This window comes from Phoenix dactylifera, chromosome 1 (genome assembly GCF_051530095.1).
Source record: "Phoenix dactylifera cultivar Ajwa chromosome 1, Ajwa_hap1_PhDact_Kaust_v1.1, whole genome shotgun sequence".
Classification (NCBI taxonomy): domain Eukaryota; kingdom Viridiplantae; phylum Streptophyta; class Magnoliopsida; order Arecales; family Arecaceae; genus Phoenix; species Phoenix dactylifera.
In genome coordinates this window covers 64,200,405-64,219,761 of record NC_143190.1, presented here as the reverse complement: position 1 = coordinate 64,219,761, position 19,357 = coordinate 64,200,405, and the positions used below count along the sequence as shown (strand labels likewise).

General features: G+C 37.3%; 1 protein-coding gene and 1 long non-coding RNA gene across 3 annotated transcripts; both read left to right on the top strand.

Moving 5' to 3' along the window:
• The first annotated feature begins 401 nt into the window (after positions 1-401).
• Positions 402-12,025, top strand: LOC149768821 (uncharacterized). 2 transcript variants are annotated; one of them, XR_016398010.1, is made up of 5 exons: positions 402-9,250; positions 9,330-10,773; positions 10,857-11,254; positions 11,351-11,452; positions 11,546-12,025. It is a non-coding gene; the product is annotated as an uncharacterized LOC149768821 (long non-coding RNA). The 2 variants fall into 2 exon arrangements; XR_016398009.1 differs by having other exon boundaries at positions 402-10,773.
• A 3,150-nt stretch (positions 12,026-15,175) lies between these two features.
• LOC113460999 (GDSL esterase/lipase At1g28570-like) lies at positions 15,176-19,009 on the top strand. Its single transcript, XM_089926528.1, has 5 exons — positions 15,176-15,547; positions 15,889-16,107; positions 17,281-17,429; positions 17,558-17,834; positions 18,527-19,009. The coding sequence occupies exons 1-5, from the start codon at positions 15,286-15,288 to the stop codon at positions 18,748-18,750; spliced, it is 1,131 nt and encodes a 376-aa protein (XP_089782654.1). The 5' UTR covers positions 15,176-15,285; the 3' UTR covers positions 18,751-19,009.
• Positions 19,010-19,357: the final 348 nt, after the last annotated feature.

Sequence of the window (19,357 nt, the reverse complement as noted above, 5' to 3'; positions counted from 1 at the left end):
TGTTGATTTATCCTCGAGTCCAATGTTATTTAATTCTTACTAAACCGCTTCAGACTGAACTCGACCAGATAAATAAAACCGTGACTTAATAAAAGGGTTAATCAAATATTTTTCCATACAATTATAACTTTCAATCTAACCAGGACCAAAGCCCATTTAATTATAATCTTAGTCGGGTCAACACAATCTTCTTATATGTTTTTCTGTAGTTTTCATGAAAGATTGCAACCAAGAGAAAGAAAAGTTCAGAATCTAGTTTAAGAAAATAATTACCATATTTTAAACTTACTTCAATGTTTGTTCAATTTCATGGTAAAATATGTATTTATCAGTTTAAAAATATTGATAAGTGCCATGGAAAGGTAACTAAATTATAAATTATTGAGCACTTATCAGCTTCCCAGCGTCCGCTTCATCCACGGCGTCCGGTCCTCTTCTCCCTTCCCGTCTTGACCGCGATCACCTCCCAAGCGTCCGCGGAGCACCTGTATCTGAGCCTCCTCCGATCCCGCTTCATCTCCCAGCCGATTCACACCCGGAACTCGCGTCCGAGCATCCCACGGCCAGCCGGGATCCTCAGCAGCGGACTTCCAGCATCCGCGATTTCATCCACAGCCTCACGCGCCCAAGATCCAGCCATTTGCACGGACTTCCAGCGCATCCCCAAGATCCCATCCGTATTCTTCTTCCACTTCATCACCGGCGTCGTCCCAAGTCCGTGGCCCCAGCTCCAGCCATGATCCAAGCAGCGGATCCTAGCTTCCTTCCCAAGTCGAATCCGCATCCATCCCGTGCGAAAACAGGGAGGGCAACGATCCCCACCATCCCGTGATCCACTCCTTCCGACTGCAAGCATCCTCTTCCATCCGCATTCACCAGCGTCTGCAATCAAGGATCCACTCTAGCCCATGATTCAAGCCATCCTCCACGCCGGATTCACATCTTCTTCAAAGCAATCCCGCGGCCAGCTCCATCGATCCAGCCGATCCCGTGCATTCCACCCCAACCATCACGCAGGCGTTCTTCCTCCTCTCCACGCAAAATCAGATCCATCGCTGGTTGATCTCTGGTGGGATCTATAAGAGGAGGAGAAAGGGGGGAGGGAAGGACATCGAAAGGAGGAAGAGGGGAGCCGAGCCCTGTCATTGAAAAGAAGAAATAGGGCATCCCCTGTTTCTGAAAAGAAAAAAAGAAATAAAAAAAAGAGAGTGAAAAAGGGAGAAATGCTGATGTTTGTAATGGCTTGCTAATTCCTTTGGCAAAGGGTGATGGATGAACCCTTGTCATGTTGCTTTCATCAAGTACACTCTAAACTTTAATTCTAATTGTTTTATATCCATTGGTATGTTTTGGGTTCTTGCATATTTATTTATTAGATAGATCTTGCATGGTTTATATATATTGATGCATGGATTATTTCGATGCTTGATTTGTCATAGACGTAACTGGCACGATAAATACTTGGATGTTTAATTCATGTTTTCCGATTGTATACTCCATGATTAGAACTACCCTATCATATTAATCCTAAATCAAGAATCGCCGAGTTTATTTGTTGAAAGTAACATTGTCAAGGAGGATTCCGGATCCCTAGCCTTCTCTATATTCTTGAATGTTGTTTAATCACATATTATTCTCTGCTTTTAATTTCTAAAGATCAACTAAAAAAATTACATCGAAAAATTACGCTAATAATCCATAGATCGTTCCTTGAGGAATCGACCTCGGACTTCCGAGTTATACTACTTGTGCGATTCTCCTGCACTTGGAAGAACAGTTTTATACTTGCACCAATATGAATTGGGATTCATCCCCTATCATGTGTCTAGAGCACCCACTATCCAAGTACCATTTTCTGTTTGATGCTTGGGATGCTAGACACACCTGCAAAATAGAAATTCAATTCTTTATCTTTGGTACCCAAGCTTTCTTGGGTCCTTGAATGTTAGCAATGATGGTTCCCTTTGAAACCCATATCTTTTTAATTGAAACATGGTTCATATGATTCTGACTTAGGATTGTAAGTGGCATATCTCTGTTTCAGTTTGTCTAATTTGAATGGTACAGATTTCGGTTTAACATAAGCGGGTTTCACAAAAATATTTTTCAATGATTTCTATTTCTTCCAAGGATTATATCCTAAATCAGTTTTATCATAAACAGCTTTCTAACTTTCTAGAATTAAATTCAATTTCTCATAGCTTAGGGTGAATTTATCAACTATAGGTTTTAGTTTTTCAACTTTATTAGCTAACTTTTGATTTTCTTCATGCAGTTTCTTCTTGTTATCCAGAAGCAGTGTATTTTCTTTTTCTAATGATTGGTTCTCAGTCTTCAGTTTCTTATTCTTTAAGCTAAGCTTTTTATATTCAATCATAAGCTTAGAAAAAGTATCTTGAAGCTCATCGAAAGTGAAATCGTAATCAGTATTCAGATATACCTTATTTTCGTGTCCCATTATACACAGATTTGCAGCTTCTTGTTGCTGTTCTTCTTCTCCAGAGCTGGATTCATCACTGTCACTCCAAGTAGCCATCATAGCTTTCTTTCTTAACCTCTTCGGAGCCTTCTTCAATAGAGGACACTCTGTTCAGAAGTGTTCAGGCTTTTTGCATTCATAACAAACATATTGCTTCTTATTTTCTTTGCTTTGCTCCCCCTTGATCACAGGCCTTTTCTTAAAGTTTTCTCTATTTCTTCTAAAGAATTTTCTGAACTTTCTTGTAATCAGGGCCATTTCCTCACCGTTATCAGGTTCAGAATCCTTACTTTCATCCTCATGCAGAGTAGATTTAAGAGCGACGGTTCTGCACTTCTTAGGTTCATCCTCCTCATGATTCTGTTTCATTGAGAGCTCATGAGTCATTAAGAAACCCAGCAGTTCTTCCAGTGGGAGTGAGTTGAGATCTTTGGCTTCTTGAATGGCAGTGACCTTTGCTTTCCATGCTCTAGGAAGAGACCTAAGAATTTTCCGAACAAGATCACTGTTAGAGTAAGATTTACCAAGACTTTTCAGGCCGTTTATGATATCAGTGAATCTAGTAAACATTTCAGTTATAGATTCACTGTTTTCCATTCTAAATAATTCATACTTATGCACTAGCATACTGATTTTAGATTCTTTGACCTGGTTAGTACCTACATGTGTAACTTCCAGCCTATCCCAGATTTCTTTAGCAGTCATGCAAATAGATATACGATTAAACTCATTTGCATCTAAAAAACAGTAAAGAACATTCATGGTTTTTGCATTCAACTGAGCCATTCTTTTATCATGATCATCCCATTCAATTTCGGGTTTGAATAAGATGATGCCATCAACAATTTTAGTTGGTGTGTGAGGTCCATTAATAATAACAGTCCATAAGTCATAGTCAAGTGCTTGAATAAAAATTCTCATATGAGCTTTTCAATAAGTAAAATTTGTGCTATTGAAAAGAGGTGGTCTATTGGTAGATTGCCCTTCGGCAACAAAGGATCCCATAGTGGCTGCCATGACCTTTAATTCTTGATTATTAGTTCAAAACGTTTTTGGAAAACCAGGCTCTGATACCACTTGTTGCCAGAGGTGCAGCCCAAGAGGGGGGGTGAATTGGGTCTCTTTAAAAATTATTAACGTTAAAATGTATGGAGAGTATGAGTTACTAATATCTTATAGATTCAGTAGCGGAAATGAGATTGCACAAATATGATAGTAAGTAAAAGTTAGGAATGCAGTAAGGAACATGCAGAGGAAAGGAAGAAAAGAACTACAATCACAAACACCAAGGTTTATAGTGGTTCGGTGCACTCCCAGCACCTACGTCCACTCCTCAAGCCTAGCTTGAGATTTTCACTATAACCCAGCAGATTATAGCCTGATTGTTTTCCGGGCTCACAATCAAAAACCCAGTTAGTTTTTCCAGGCAACCAACCAAAAATCTTTTATTTTTCGGGATCATAAACAACCCAGTTGGTTTTCAGACAAACCAACCAAAAGTTTTACACCGTTGTTTTTCCGGGCTCACAAACAATCCAATTGGTTTTCAGATGAACCAACCAAAACTATCACCCTTGCTGAATACACCTGATTCGGCAACTTCCAATTAAGACTTGGAAGAGCCTTTACAAGTTTCAAACCAATGAAACTATTACAGCAGCAATTAATCCCACTAAAAGAATACTGTAACTGAAAACTTAAAGCTTCAGAGCATATAAAAAATAAATCAATGAAAGCAAAAGCTGAAGCCGATGAAGTAGTTTGCTGTGGAAGGATGTTCCAATGTCTGAACAGCAGCTCTTCATGATGCAGTGAGAAACTTCGACTGATTTCTTCACAAGAGAAAGTTTCTGATTACAGTGCTGGTGAGGAAGATGAATTGTTAAGCTTTCCTTCTTCTTTTTTCTCAGTGGAAACTTTTTGTTTTCAATGGAATCTTTTTTCTTTTCTTGTTGTTTCCATTCTGAGGTTTCCTCGTATTTATAGACAAATTCTTCGGCGGGATTTGAATTCCTTTCTTTCCGTTCTGATGAGAATCTTTTTTCGTTACAGAAGAAGACAAAAATCATTCACAGCTTCCCGTTGTGGTCCCAGCAGTACAAGGATCGACTCATGTATCTCAGGGGTCGACTCATGTTCTTTCTGGATCAGCACTTCAAATCGTGGAGAGAGTTTTTATTGTGTCATCCTCAAAGGGTCGACTCTTAATTCTTAAGGGTTGGCTCATCTTCATCAGGAGTCGCCTCTTTAAACACAAGGGTCGACTCATCTTCATCAGAAGTCGCTTCTTTAAACACAAGGGTCAACTTATCTTCATCAGGAGTCGTTTCTTTAAACACAAGGGTCGGCTCATGCTGTAGTTTTTCGGCCGGCGCTGTTTAAGCAAGAGTCGACTCTTCAAACGCAAGGGTCGACTCTTCAATTTCAGGGGTCAACTCATTTTGAACAAGGATCGACTCTTCAAGCTTTTCTCAGGCGATAAAAACTTTCTGTTTACTTTAAACTACACAAGGGTCGACTCATGTTTTGCGGAGGTCGACTCTTTGACTGTGTTCCTTGAATAAAACTTATTAGAATCAGCTTAAACTTGTCCTTTTTGCTTAAAAATTGACTCAAGTCTTTCAAACAGAAAACTTTAGACTTCTTCTCTGATCTCCATGGACTAGATTAAGATCAATTCCTTTTAGAACATGTCCAATGAGATATTTGTGAAGAACTTAAGATTTTGCAGTGCTTCAATTCTTCTGATTTTTCTTGACTTATAAAACTTCACAATTAATCCAATATCATTAGTACATAACATAATCTTAAGTGTTTTGTAATCATCAAAATTCATCCTTCAGGGTTGACACATTGCCAACTACTTAATAAGTCTTAGCATCAGATATTTATCATTTTCTCATCAAGCTATCCATCATTTCTGAAATACGAGAGCACCCATCTTTTCCAAAATCTGTAGTTTTTATTGGATTCATAAACTAGCTTCAAGTCATAAGGATTCAACATGATCTTTCAGCATCTAAATGAAGTGCACCTCTACCATGTTGAATTAGAGAAATGCAAACAGTTGTTGATCATCAATTAAAATGATATTTCTCTAGTAAAATGATATTAATTATTTATTAATAACGTTTAGTGAGAAACCCTACCAGAGTTACAAGCTATCATAATTCGAGCAATTCAACATGCTACAACATTAACACCAAAGGTGAAGCTAGGGCCGTGCAAACCATCGTTAGGTTTCAGACCAATACTAGAGCTGATAGATAGGGTCGAGCGATGTATATAAACTCTATTGTCCCACTTTCAGGACCTGTGAGTTGAGGGAGTGGAGCTTGCTTTAGGGTGACTGTTGGAAAAAATGCAATCAAAAAATAATGACGCCATAATTTTTTTTCTTTTTGTGTAATTAAATGAGATATCACTTACCAAACAACAATAATCTCTATAATCTACTCAAGTAATTAAAAAGCAAAATAATCAAGCATTCCACACATAAGTGGCAACACAAAGTTTTTAATGTGGAAAATTTTTCGATGTGAAGGGAAAACCCACGGAACCTAGTCCAGCCAAAAAATTTCTACTATTTAGAATAATGAAATTTCAATAAATTGTCTCTATTTCAACAAAGAGGCTGCACAAATATCAACAAGATTTAATCTTGACTTCCACAACAAAAACATTCATCACCAGTGAATTTCAACAATGAACAGTAAAATAGAGGTTAGATGTCACCAAGTGTTGAAATTTCAAAAATCCAAACCGTTCGATCTGTAATTGTTAATGTTGGGAGCAATATACTGAAATTTCAGCCAAATCTAAACAAAATCAACCATTCGATCATCTGACACTATAGAAAAATCGGCCTTTTCCGATGCTTTTTTTCGGATGCTAGGAAGAAGCGTTGGGAAAAAAGGGTACCGCGCCAAAATTTGCCGACGCTTCAATTAAGCATCAGTAATTTGCAAGAATAGACGCCGCGTAATAGCATTGTCGTATTCCTACAGAAAAAACCAACGCTTTTTAAAAGCATCGGTAATACACGCGTATAAGCATTGTACTCACTAGCCTAAGACGACGCGTATAAATGTCGTCAAAAGTCAAATTCACAACAAAACCAGTGGCCGCCCCTCTCCTCCTCATTTTGCATCTCAATCAATCAAGCCCTAGCTCCTCTCCTCCACCCTTCTCTCCGATGACGAGCAACGACCCTTGTCCTCTCCGGCGCCGAGCGACGTCTGACGCCAAGCTCCTCTCCTCCTCCCTCCTCTTTGGCGCCGAGTGACCGTCCGCATCCTCCTCTCCTCCTCCCTCCTCTGCGGTGCCGACCAGCCAACACCATCTCCCTCCGCCTGAGAAAGAGGTAATTCGAAAGATTTTTAGAGGCAAAGATAGGTTACAACAATGAAGCCTTACATCTTAATGATTCATATGTTGAATGCTTATTTTAGAAGAAATTTGTAGTGTGCTTATGAAATTAATGATTTTGGCGACAGTTTCTATTTGTTTCTACCGGGTATTACTGCATTTCTTGAATTTGAGTAATGCTAATGGAAGTATACTTGCAAAGACAATCAAATCTCACAAAAGGGTATTGTGCTTGCTTTTTTGGGGATGCTCTGACGGGGTATCCATTTGGATAGCTAATCATCCCCAGCATGCTTTTGTTTCTCTTTTATTTGGTTGGATAGGTAAATGTTCATTTGGAAAGTATTCTGTTCAGTAGTAGTTGTTCTTTGCCTGGGACCAAGTTAATGTGCTTACTGATTGCATTTTGTCTCGAGATGAACTTTATTGTGCACTACAATGTTAGTGTGAGAAAGTGTTTGTAGGTCATTTGGAAGTTTATTTCATGCAGTTGAGCTTTTTATCCTGTCCTAGATGATTGCCAGTTTGATTTTTTTGGTGCAAGCCATCTGGTGGAGTTATGCTCTGTCATGGTGGAGAATGCAAGGAGAAAAAGGAACTAACTGAATTAAGGGTTCTTTGGTTCATCATAATCATCATTTCCATCTAGTCATTCTTTTGGGAGCAGCCATTTATTTTACCCATTTCTGTTCATGAACTAAGCAAAAGGGTTCCTTACTAACTCTTCTCTTCCCCCTCCTTTTTGTCTCCTCTAGTCTTCTTCTGAAACCAAGGTTGCTGGACATAATGTTTCTCTCATTGGATGAGGTGCAGCGCTCACTTCCCTTTCCTTATCCTGTGCGAGCTTGCTTATTAAATTACGTGCAAGGATGACAATCCTTGCTGATCATTTTGTCCATGTTTATGCTTACAAAAAGACAAGGAGAAGTTCCGTATCCTCCCAGCAATAACCCAAGAGTCTGACGAGGTTGGGATGTGAAAGCCTTCCCAAGAAATTCACTTCAGACTGCAAATTCCCACAAAGAATAGAACCAGTAAATAAACTAATAGACTAAACTCATATCCATGCCATCAAACAACACCTAGCAAATTAATCATTCATTGCCAGTAATATTCAGAAAAGAAAAAAAAATATAATAAAAACAAGTGCCAATCTTGTTAACACTATGAATTGTGCCAATCTCTCTTTGTGTCATTTGCTATATGCCATGTTGGCGATAGAAAGATAGCACAGGTTTTTGAGGACGCTAACAACTTCGAGAATGATGACAACGTTTATGGACAGAAAAATGACGATGGCACAAACCCGGTATCCACACAGAAGCAGTAATGGAAAAAAAAGGAGCATTTTTTTTTGTTTACCTTATTGAGAGTATAATCTTCTTCGACATAATCTTGATGTTATGCATATAAAAAAGAATGTTTATGTTAACTTGATTGGAACATTGTTAAGTCTTGAAGGAAAGATCAAAGACAACTTGAAAGACATCTTGATTTGAAAGACATGGGCATAAGACAAAAGCTTTATCCGAAAGAACCTTCCAATGATAAATATTTTATACCTCCTGCGTGTTACACAATGTCTACTCAAGAAAAAGATCTTTTCCTAACGGTTTTGAAAAATATGAAGGTTCCTGATAGGTATGCATCGAATATTTCAAGATGCGTTAAACTTAAAGAGCAAAAACTTTCAAATCTTAAAAGTCACGATGGTCACATTTTGATGCAAGACATCTTTCCATTGGCTTTAAGATCGTCATCTCAGAAACAAGTTCTTCCAATTGTGTCTCAATTATTATTCTTTTTTAAGGCATTATGTTCCAAAGTTCTTGATCCTAAGGAGCTTGATCAATTGGAGTCTAATGTTGCACTTATACTATGCCATATGGAGAAGATCTTTCCTCCTGGGTTTTTTACTATTATGGTTAATCTACTCATTCACTTGGTTGCGGAAGCTAAACTTGGTGGACTGGTTTACTACCAATGAATGTATTCTATTAAGAGGTATTTTTTCTAAACTCGAAAGTCCATATTTATTATTAATATGGATGTATTCTATTATCTTTTTGATGTTAATATTGAGCATTAAAATTAAATCTTGAAGGTATCTTATACGTTTAAAGGAATATGTACGCAATCGAGCCTATCCCGAGGGATCGATTGCTGAAGAATATATTGCTGATGAGTGTTTGATATTTTGCTCGAGATATCTTAAAGATGTTGAAATTGTTTTTAATCAACCACAAAGAAATTATGATATTGTACAGAATGCAGAAGTGTACAAGTTCTTATCTGGTGGAGATTTTTGAGAAAAGTTGAAAGTATTGTTGTTCATCACAAATCATTGGCATAGGCACATCGCTTTGTCTTACTTCACAGTGACTTAATATCCGAGTATCACAGGTCAGTATGGTTATAAGAAATCATATTTTATTGTCACATCATATATAATATTCTAAACAGATGAATTCTGCTCGTGCAGAGAATTTTTAGTAGCTCAACGAAGCATCAACAATAATATCATCCTACCCCAAGGATTGAGCAAAGATGGTTGGTTGAGTTTTTTCCTGAATGGCTATTTAAACAGGTTAGACGTTGAATATGTTAGGTCTTTTATTATACTCTATAATCAGAACTTTGACAAATTAATTATTACTAGTATAATTTTTTTTAGGTACCAATGATGATGGAGAGGAATTGTTCCAATGAATTAATAGTCTTTGCTCGAGGTCCGAACAATATTGTCAATAGATATAATGGGTTCGTTATAAATGATTATAAATTTCATACTAAAACTTGAGATATTTAAAAAATCCAAAACAGTCGGGTTATGGTTGAGGCGGACGGAAAAACTTATTATGGTGCCCTAACAAATATTTATGAGCTGGATTATTATAGAAATTTTAAAATAGTATTATTTCGATGTGATTGGATGGATATAAACTCATCTAGAGGTTTGAGACAAGATATAAATGGCTTTACACTAGTAAATTTTTCAAGATTGATACATACTGGTGTTCTATTAAAAGATGATCCATTCGTTTTTTCATCCCAAGCTCAACAAGTGTTTTTCGTGCAAGACTTCAAAGATAAATATTGGTCTGTTGTTATTAAGACTAAACCTAGGGACTTGTATGATATGGAAAAAGGATTAGAAGAGATGGATGATGACACTTATACTTAGTGTATGCCTTTTAATGTTCTGCCAATTGATGAACTGAATACTACGAGTTTAGTTAGGAAGGATGTTGAATGAGCCACTTAAGTTTCTTAATGGTAAAAAAAAATACTTCTATACATTAAATTAATTAGCAATTCATTTAGATTTTATTTATTATTTAACTAATATTGCTTCTTTTTGTGCATACTAGATAACAACATGCTGCGAGGAAAACAATTCAGAGATATTGAGTTTCAGCATACATCCGTGGGATCTTCTTCCGATCAGTCCCTGTGGTCCCACAAGCCCGACGAGCTCCAGCAGCACGTGTTCCATTCTCAGCACGAGTTCCATACTCAGCACGAGCCTCAGTTTGAGCACGTGCAACCTGTTGATTGTCCAAACATGGATGATGTGCATATCTAGAAAATTTTGATTTACATTTTATATATTATTTTTTCTTACAATCTAATTATATTAAATCATTTGCCTTTAATGTTTTAATTAATAGATATTTTATTTTATTTTTATAGATGGACTGGGGAGAGTGAGGAGGACACGAGGACCCACTTTAGCACGCCTATGTGAGGATGAGAAGATCGTGGTCCATTGCAATGAACTAGGGCAGCCCATTAAGAGGGTTGCAAGCATTTTATCGACTTTTCTAAGATCGGTTGCGCGGAAGGATCAGTTGTGTCTGCTCAACTATACGAAATGGAATGAAATGCTTCATTCGTATAAGGTTGAGCTTCTTAGAGTTATTGAGGTAAAGAATTGAATTTGCTTACTATCACAATTTCATTTTTTGATTTAACATTGTTATAACATTTTTTAATTACTTTGGTGTAGCGTAAGTTTTTGCTCCCTAAAGAAAGCCATAATTGGGTGTTGAAGTCCATCAACCACAAGTGGAAAGAATATAGGGCCAAGTTAAAGGCGGACTGGAAGCATGATGGTATGATAAAAGAGGAGGTTGTCTGTGTTTGTCCTCCTGATGTAATCCCTCATCAGTGGAGGGAGCTTGTAAACTACTGATTTTTCGAGAAAACTTAGATGTATATATTTTTTCAATACCTTAGATTGTATTTACTAATAATACAGATTACAAATTTATACATTAAATATATTATATTGTTTACTCTTTTTTTGAGAATGCATATTCCAACATTGGTAGAGCTGCACGAGCCTCTCAGACTGTTCCTCATATTACAGGCTCGATGAGTTATGCTCGGCAGAGAGCTGAATTCGTAAGTTTTTTTGAAACTTTTTGAAACTATTTTAAACTGTTCTATCATATAGCATGTATCATGATAACAAGTTTGCTTATATACTTTTTGTTGCAGATAGATGATAATGAAAGGAAGCCTGGTAAGATGGAGTTTTATAAGATGACTCACACCTACTGAGATGGCAGTTTTGATCAGAAGTAGTCAAAAAATATAGTTGTATGTATTCATCTTTGAATCTTTCAACAATATTTTTATTAGTTCTATTATTGGCATACATTAATATGATTTTTTTTCTTTTGAGAGATATAGGACAGGGCAACAACTCTTATTTTAGAGCGCATTGGGGAGTCATCATCATCCGACACGACCAGTCATATCGAAGCTCAGGTGCTTGCTGAATTATTGGGCCCAGAACGTTATGGTCGAGTGAGGGGTTATAGCTTTAGAGTTACTCCTACTTAATTGTCTGCAGTGGGCATGTATACAAGAAATGCTGGAGAAGGTAGTAGCAATGCAGAAGTTAGTAGACTTCGGATAAAATTAAAGATATGAAGGATCGCCATCAGGTAGAGTTAGCAGAGCTGAAGCAGAACCAACAAACTTTGTAGTCTCAACTTGAGCATATTTTATCTATGTTACAGCGATTTCTTCCTCCTCAGGTAAATAACTATATATATTTGATGACTTTACATAATTATCACTTATTTTGCATGAGTTAGTAATATTTATATTCCTAACTTCTAAAGTTTTTCTTCTTTTTTTTTTGTAGATTCCTGATACTTCAACAGCTCGTAGAGATGATGATGGTGCTGAATCCAATCCCTGATACTGTTTAGACTGTTATTTAAGGAGTTTTATATGTATCTTTTTTATATTTTTCAGAGTATATTGTAATTCTAAACTTATTATATAAATTTAATCATATATGACAATATGAATGTTTCGAATGATCTAAATGTTTGTATTGATGTAAATGTAATGCATGTTCATATTGCTATAATGTGATTTATGATATGCATTTGTTTTTCTAATATTTTTTTTTAAAAAAAATCCACTTCCGATGCTTTAAAGCGTCGTTAAAAAATAACTTTGGCATGGGCTGACATGCTTTCGCCGATGCTTTCATGCATCAGTAAAAAGCCTCAGCTGGAACTTTTTTGCCGACGCTCTAAAAGCGTCGGTAAAAACCCTCAGCTGGAACTTTTTTGCCGACGCTCTAAAAGCGTCGGTAAAAACCCTCAGTTGGAACCGTCCTGCCGATGCTTATAAGCGTCGAAAAAAAACCACTGCCACTATGCCGGCATGCCCAAGTAGTAGTTTATGCCGATGCATTTTTCCATCGGCAAAACGACGTACGCCGACGCTTTAATGAGCATCGGTAAATCCTTGGTTTTGCCGACGCTTTCTTTTAGCGTCGGCAAAAACTTTTTCCACTTAGGTATCGCCGATGCTTTTGCGATGCTTTCTCTAGCGTTGGTTGGAATTTTACTGACACTAATAAACATCAGTAAAGACTATAGAAAATGCCGGTAAAAAGTACTATTCCTGTAGTGCGACAGAGTAGCATCTTTTTTTCACTATTTTTTTGTCGTTTTTTTACATACCCATAAACTCTTGGTTTTCCACAGTTACCTCACCCCCAAGCTAGGTGGTTTGAAACTGTCTTCTTAATTTTTTTTTAAATTTCAAATGATATAGTTCCATATATGGAGGGACCATACCAAACAGTAATGGAAAGCATCATTCTCTTATGATGAAGAAGCGCCGTGAAATCTTGAGAGGATTCCTAAACAAAAAGAAACCTACAAACGAATCCAGTGTGCCAAACAATACTCTTTCTTGAGGGGTGTGGCCTCTATGCTCCGAAAATAGGTTATCAAAATATATGGATATCTTTCTTTATCTAGTATCAAAAAATAAATGATCTGCATATATTCCAAAAAAAATTTTAAAAAAGCATCATTCACCTAATATTATCATATCAAATCAATATCCATACAATGTAAAAATCCACAATTTAATGAGAAATATCATCATCCACTGAGCATAATAATATTATTCATAAGATATAAATATCCACAATCATATAATATCAATTATAAAATGAAGATAACTATAATCTCATATATCAACCATAGAAGAAGAGAGATGTCTACAATCATATAATATAATTCATTTCTTTTTCTCCTTTTCTATCTTGCGCTCCATTCCATGAGAGCATGAAATAACTAGACCGGCGTGGAACAAACTAATTGTTAGACCAGTCTAACCCACTATGGAAAATTATCTGCTTCGAATTTGTAGCACAGCATATATTTATATATGTGAATGTTTTTTGACTAAAAATACAGCATACATGATGTATAACGTTAAGTTAAGAATCTATTCAATTAAGGAAAAGATAGCTCAAAAAAGCAACCAAAAAAGAAAGCATAAGTGATAGCATATGTGATTCCACATTCTATATGTGCTAAGAGGTCCTTAACATTTATTTTACCAGGGCAGCTATGGATCGGATTATATGCTAAGAACGCACCAAACCTTGACTTGTCACTATTCAGGATTTCTCCCAAAAACAAAACAAAAAAAGACACTCCCTGCCCCACAAGTGTGGATTCGCAAACATGACTGAACTAACCTGCTGTTTGCTTCACGCATCCCAAACCAACCATCCTGACTTAACCCATCTTAATCCAACCAGGCTCATTTAGACCTACCTTTAACTGGTCAAAGTTAAATTTCAGAAAGCTTAAAAGGAAGAGAATAGAAACCAATCATCTGAACTAACACATGCTATGAAAATAGATGACATGGAATACCTTGATGGGATAAAATTAGGCTAATGAATGTAACTTTTAGATCCTTTTCCAGCTCCGATTGAAACTTAGCAACTGATACCAAATTAACAAACCGGCGGTACAAGACTGAAGCCAACAAGATTTAGATCATTTTTGCCGCTACATAGAGGATTGAACAGGATCTAAAAACAAGATGCATCTTATTGGAAAACCGAGTTACATGTCAAATTTTTGGAAGCCATAACTTGCTGGTATGATGTCCGAAGGTGCCCTTCTTCGCTAACTTCCAAAAGCCCTAGTGTTGCTAATTTTTTATTTTTGCTATTTTTTTTTCTCAAGAGATCCAAATTGAGCAGATTGAAAAAGTTATTTCTTTCCCAATTGGATCAAAGTTAGGATGAGATGGCACATAAAAAATTCCAAACCACAGATTGATTTGGGTTAAAGCTCTAATACATATTCTACTCACTCAAAATTAGTGCAGATAGACAAACCTCGAACATATTATTTTTAAACGATGAGATATAAGTAATCTAGGTGAGTGATGGACAATGAACCTAGATCTTGGGTTTATCTTGACCTACACGGTAGGCCGCTAAGTTTGAAAAGAATCAAAATTTTTCTGGGTCTCATTGACCAAAATACCAAAATCTATACCAATGCCGTGAATCCAAAATTACCAACTAAATTTAGGCACTGATTTGAAGATTAATTTATTAAAAATCTATTTAAGTAAAAATGTTATCTAGATTTACTGGCAGTTGATATCTTGGAATTATTTTTTATTGGCCAATATACTGGTGTCAAGATTTTTTTTTTCATGTATCCTTTTTGGATAGCCTGACAATGATATAAACCCATACCTTACTTGAGATCTTAGCAAGATGAAAATCTTGCCCTTATCCATACCCAACCCAAACAAATGTCAGGTTGAATCACTGTTAATTACCTCTTGGACTCTTTTTTTTCGCTACAATATTGTGCCCGAATCCTTGTCCTGTGATTCCAAATACAAGCATATCATTATATATATAGGAAGAGTTAATTGACATTCCCTAAAGTTTGGATATATAGGGTATCATAGTGGTTAAAAATGTAAGGTCATTCATGTCCAGATTGGCATCGCGATTCGCGCACCCCTTCGTTACCATAGAATAGAGAGGCGTTCGATCCTATACCCGTTATAAGATCCCGCGGGCATGCGTCATTGATTGTATCCTCTCTTCCCTAGTGATCCACGCTAACTCTCCCATGGCCTCGTCCTCCTCCACCTTCTCTCTCTTGCTTCCACCTCCCCACCTCCTCGCTCTCCTCCTCATTCTCTACGCCAACCCAGCCGTCAGCTGCTTCAACTCTATCTTTAGCTTTGGTGACTCCCTCGCCGACACCGGAAACTTTCTCAGCTACGCCGGCGCCAATGCAAGCAACGTCGGCCGCCTTCCTTACGGCGAGACCTACTTCCACCGTCCCACTGGCCGGTTCTCCGATGGGCGAATCATCCTTGACTTCATTGGTGTGCAGTCCTCATCTCTTCTCCCGTTGCTATTAATGGAATAACGCTCTAGAGAACCAATTAATGTTATCAGGAAAATTGAAATTCCAAAGTTGTTCGGAATCTGGAAAGTTGAGAAAATGAATATATGTATATATATATATATATATATATATATATATATATATATATATATATATATATATATATATAATAAAATAAATTTTAAGATTAATTTTGTACTAAACAAGTAAAATAATATAACTTTTCTTTTCCTTTTTTTCCAAATTAAAGGAAGAAAACTTTAAATGTTTCTTATGATGAGTTTATCGGGTGATTCTGGGTGACGGTGGTGGGTGCAGCACAACGCCTGGGACTGCCTCTCCTGCCGCCGTATCAAGCGGGGCCCGGAGAGCACGGTTTCGGGCAAGGGGCAAACTTCGCCGTGGGAGGAGCGACGGCGCTGGCCAATGACTTCTTCAGTGCCAAGGGGCTCAACGTTACGTGGACCAAGTATTCGTTAGGCATTCAGATCGAGCAGTTCAAGCAACTGCTGCCTTCGCTTTGTTCCTCGGATTCAGGTAAAGCCTTTCTAGTTTTATTGGATCAAATTCATAAACAGGATGAAATCAACTTGTTTTATACGTGCATGCAGGCATGTATCTATTCTTTAAGTATCTGATTTGTATCCACATTTGTTTAAAACAAATGTGGATATAAATTTTATTTTTGTGTCTAACTAATATTCATATATGTATTTGTATTTTTTTAAAAAAAATAAATATGGATATGAATGTATTAGTATCCAATCTGTATTCAATCTAATTTCATCCCTAGGTAGTGTGATCCTTGCCCCTTTGGATAATAGGCAGTAGTGTCCTTCCTCAGTTGGAACTTTCAAAAGCTAGGCCTAGTCTGGTTAGGGTCTGGGCTTCAACCCAAACAGAGATAGTGGTACAAGGTAGCAGGTGGTGCTAGGGCCTTTTGAAATGTCAAATAATGATGAACGCATGACTGAAGGACTCTCTAGCAAGGTTACAAAGGAGCTAAGTTGAGATAGAGTCTCGAAAGAAGTGAAACAGTTTCAGACTTCCTATTTGGGATTTAAACTAGGAGATTTTAATAACTGACTAATGGATGAAAACCACCAACACGATCCATTACTTTCATGGAAGAAATTGTACTCTACACTATGTGCACCACACGATGGTGCACCACGCCGATCTCCTAGTCTTGTTCTTGTAAATCTCAATTATCATGTGCTTGTGACTTTCTATAGTCTATAGGAGCGAGACGAGATAATTGGCGTAGTGCACAACCGCATGATACAAGTGGTGTAGGGTATTTCTCCTTTCATGCTCTCTAGCAAACTCTCTCTCTCTCTCTCTCTCTCTGAATTGGAGGAAGTAAGATACTTCCTCCAAATTTTATTCAGAAAAGAGTATTATGTATAAGAAAGTAAAAGAGAGATAAACATCAAAATAAGGCAGGGGATCAGAGACTGAAGAACAACAAACATCAATACAAACATCAAAGCGGCCTCATGGGCAGAAGTGAAGATAAATCTGCCCACAACTTTCGGTGCAAGTCAATCATCTTCTAGGAGTATAAAAGTTGGTTGCTAGCAAATTCAGTCTTTGTTCTTGCCCTTTTTTTTTTCTCTAGTTCCACGTACTCGCCTTCATGGACAAAAAGTTGGATAAATCTGACAAGGACCATTGCAAGTCTTAACTCTTTTTTGTTCACGTTTGCAGGGTGCCATGATTTTTTGAACAACACGCTTTTCCTTATGGGAGAGATAGGAGGCAACGACTATAATCATCCGTTCATCCAAGGAAGAACCGTGGAAGAGATTACTACCTATGTTCCCAGCGTCATCTCTGCCATTAGCTCGTCAATCAAAGTGAGGCCATTTCACTCACTCCATTCGCTGCCGAAAGCCCATTTCATTCTCAATATTGCATTATTCTATTTGCAGAGTGTGGGAGCTTCTTAAACCCTTTTTTACAATGCTCTCTATTTAATTGCTAGGTCTTGATCGATCTTGGGGCGAAGACATTGGTAGTACCGGGTAACTTCCCGATTGGATGTGTTCCATTGTATCTGGCTCTTTTCCAAAACTCAAGTAAAGGAAACTATGATCCACAAACAGGCTGTATCAACTGGCTGAATAAGTTTTCCGAATACCACAATCGCCTACTTATGGATGAGCTAAATAAACTTCGGCAACTTCACCCCGACGCCACTATTATCTACGCCAATTACTATGAAGCATTATTGAGCATCGTCCGTTCTCCTGGCCAATATGGTGAGCCTTTCTTTTAATGCCTACCAAAACTTTTTGAACATGATTTTCTTTTAGTTGCTCGTAACCACACAATTTCGACATCATTTCAAACATAAAAAAAATTCTATTTTTAAAAATTAAAATACAAATATATTCGAATTATGATGATGGAGATGATGATAATGATGGTAGATACGGTAAAAGTGGCGGCGGCGGCGTAGGCGGTAGTAAGCAGTGGCTACAATAGATTCTTGTTTACCTGAGGTGCCAATTAGGTTAGTAGGTAATTTAGACATCATTTCAAACATAAAAATATTCCATTTTATAAAAAAAATTAAAATATAAATATTTTTGAATGATGATGGTGGAGATAATGATAATAGTGGTAGATATGGTAAATGTGGTGGCTACATGGAATCTTGTTTACTAGAGGTGCCAATTAGGTTATTGGGTAATAGAAATACAACTCAAGTTCAAAACTATCTGATCCAAAACTAATCAAGTTGGAAGATGATTGCCCCAACTCAATTCCATGCTGTTTCCATTATCTTTAACTTGAAGTCTTTTTCCTTTTATTATATGCTTTTCCTCGAGCTTAGTACGTTGAAAGCCTTTATGTTTTGCATGACCATGTTCCCCTTACAATAATAGCATCACTTACGTGTGCTGCAAACTTGTTGATTGCTACTTTAATGGAGTCGACAAATCTGCAGGAATTGAGGTAACTGAGGCCGCATGCTGTGGTCCTAGTGGACCCGTTAATGTCACATCCCCTGTTCTTTGTGGAGATCCAGCGGCTACGGTCTGCAGCGACCCTTCAAAGTATATTTCGTGGGATGGGGTGCACCTAACGGAGGCGGCTTATGGAAACATTGCTCGTGGCTTATTAGAAGGACCATATGCAACTCCTCCCATAGCTCGAGCGTGCTCGGGATGATAGAAAAGGGAAAATGATCTAAATAATTCAAAGCAAACATGGAGAAGGCAATGGCTTATGAATGATATGTTTTGCTCGCTCGCAATGACAGAAATCTTATACCGAGAGATGTTTATAGCTGCAATGCATTATACTACTAGACAGCCTGCTAAATCTCTTAATGCGAGATTTCAGAATTTAGACGATGGAAAGAAAAGCCAGCAAGTTAATTGGGTGCGATGTCTAGCCGTCACCCAATCTTCTACATGCCTTGATCTGAAATTCTAGCGCAGGAAAGTACATAAAAAGATAAATGCTATTTGCAGAGGCTTTTTTTTTGAATTTTTAAGAATGGGGAGGACCGCGAGGGATATCCAACCTTATTCTTCCCTATTTAGATTGCAACCAATGTTGTCGGAATCGGATCAGACTGACCAGTTGAACCGAGAACCGATTAGCTAACCGGTTGGGTATTACCAATTAAACTAGTTTAGTAAAAAACAGGTCAAAATCAGGTGAATTGTCTGAACCGGTTGAACTGAATGACCTGTTTGAATTGGACAAATCATAAATATTTGGTATCTGGGATGAAATTTAGGCTTAAATACTTCAATCTAAAAGCTTGAAT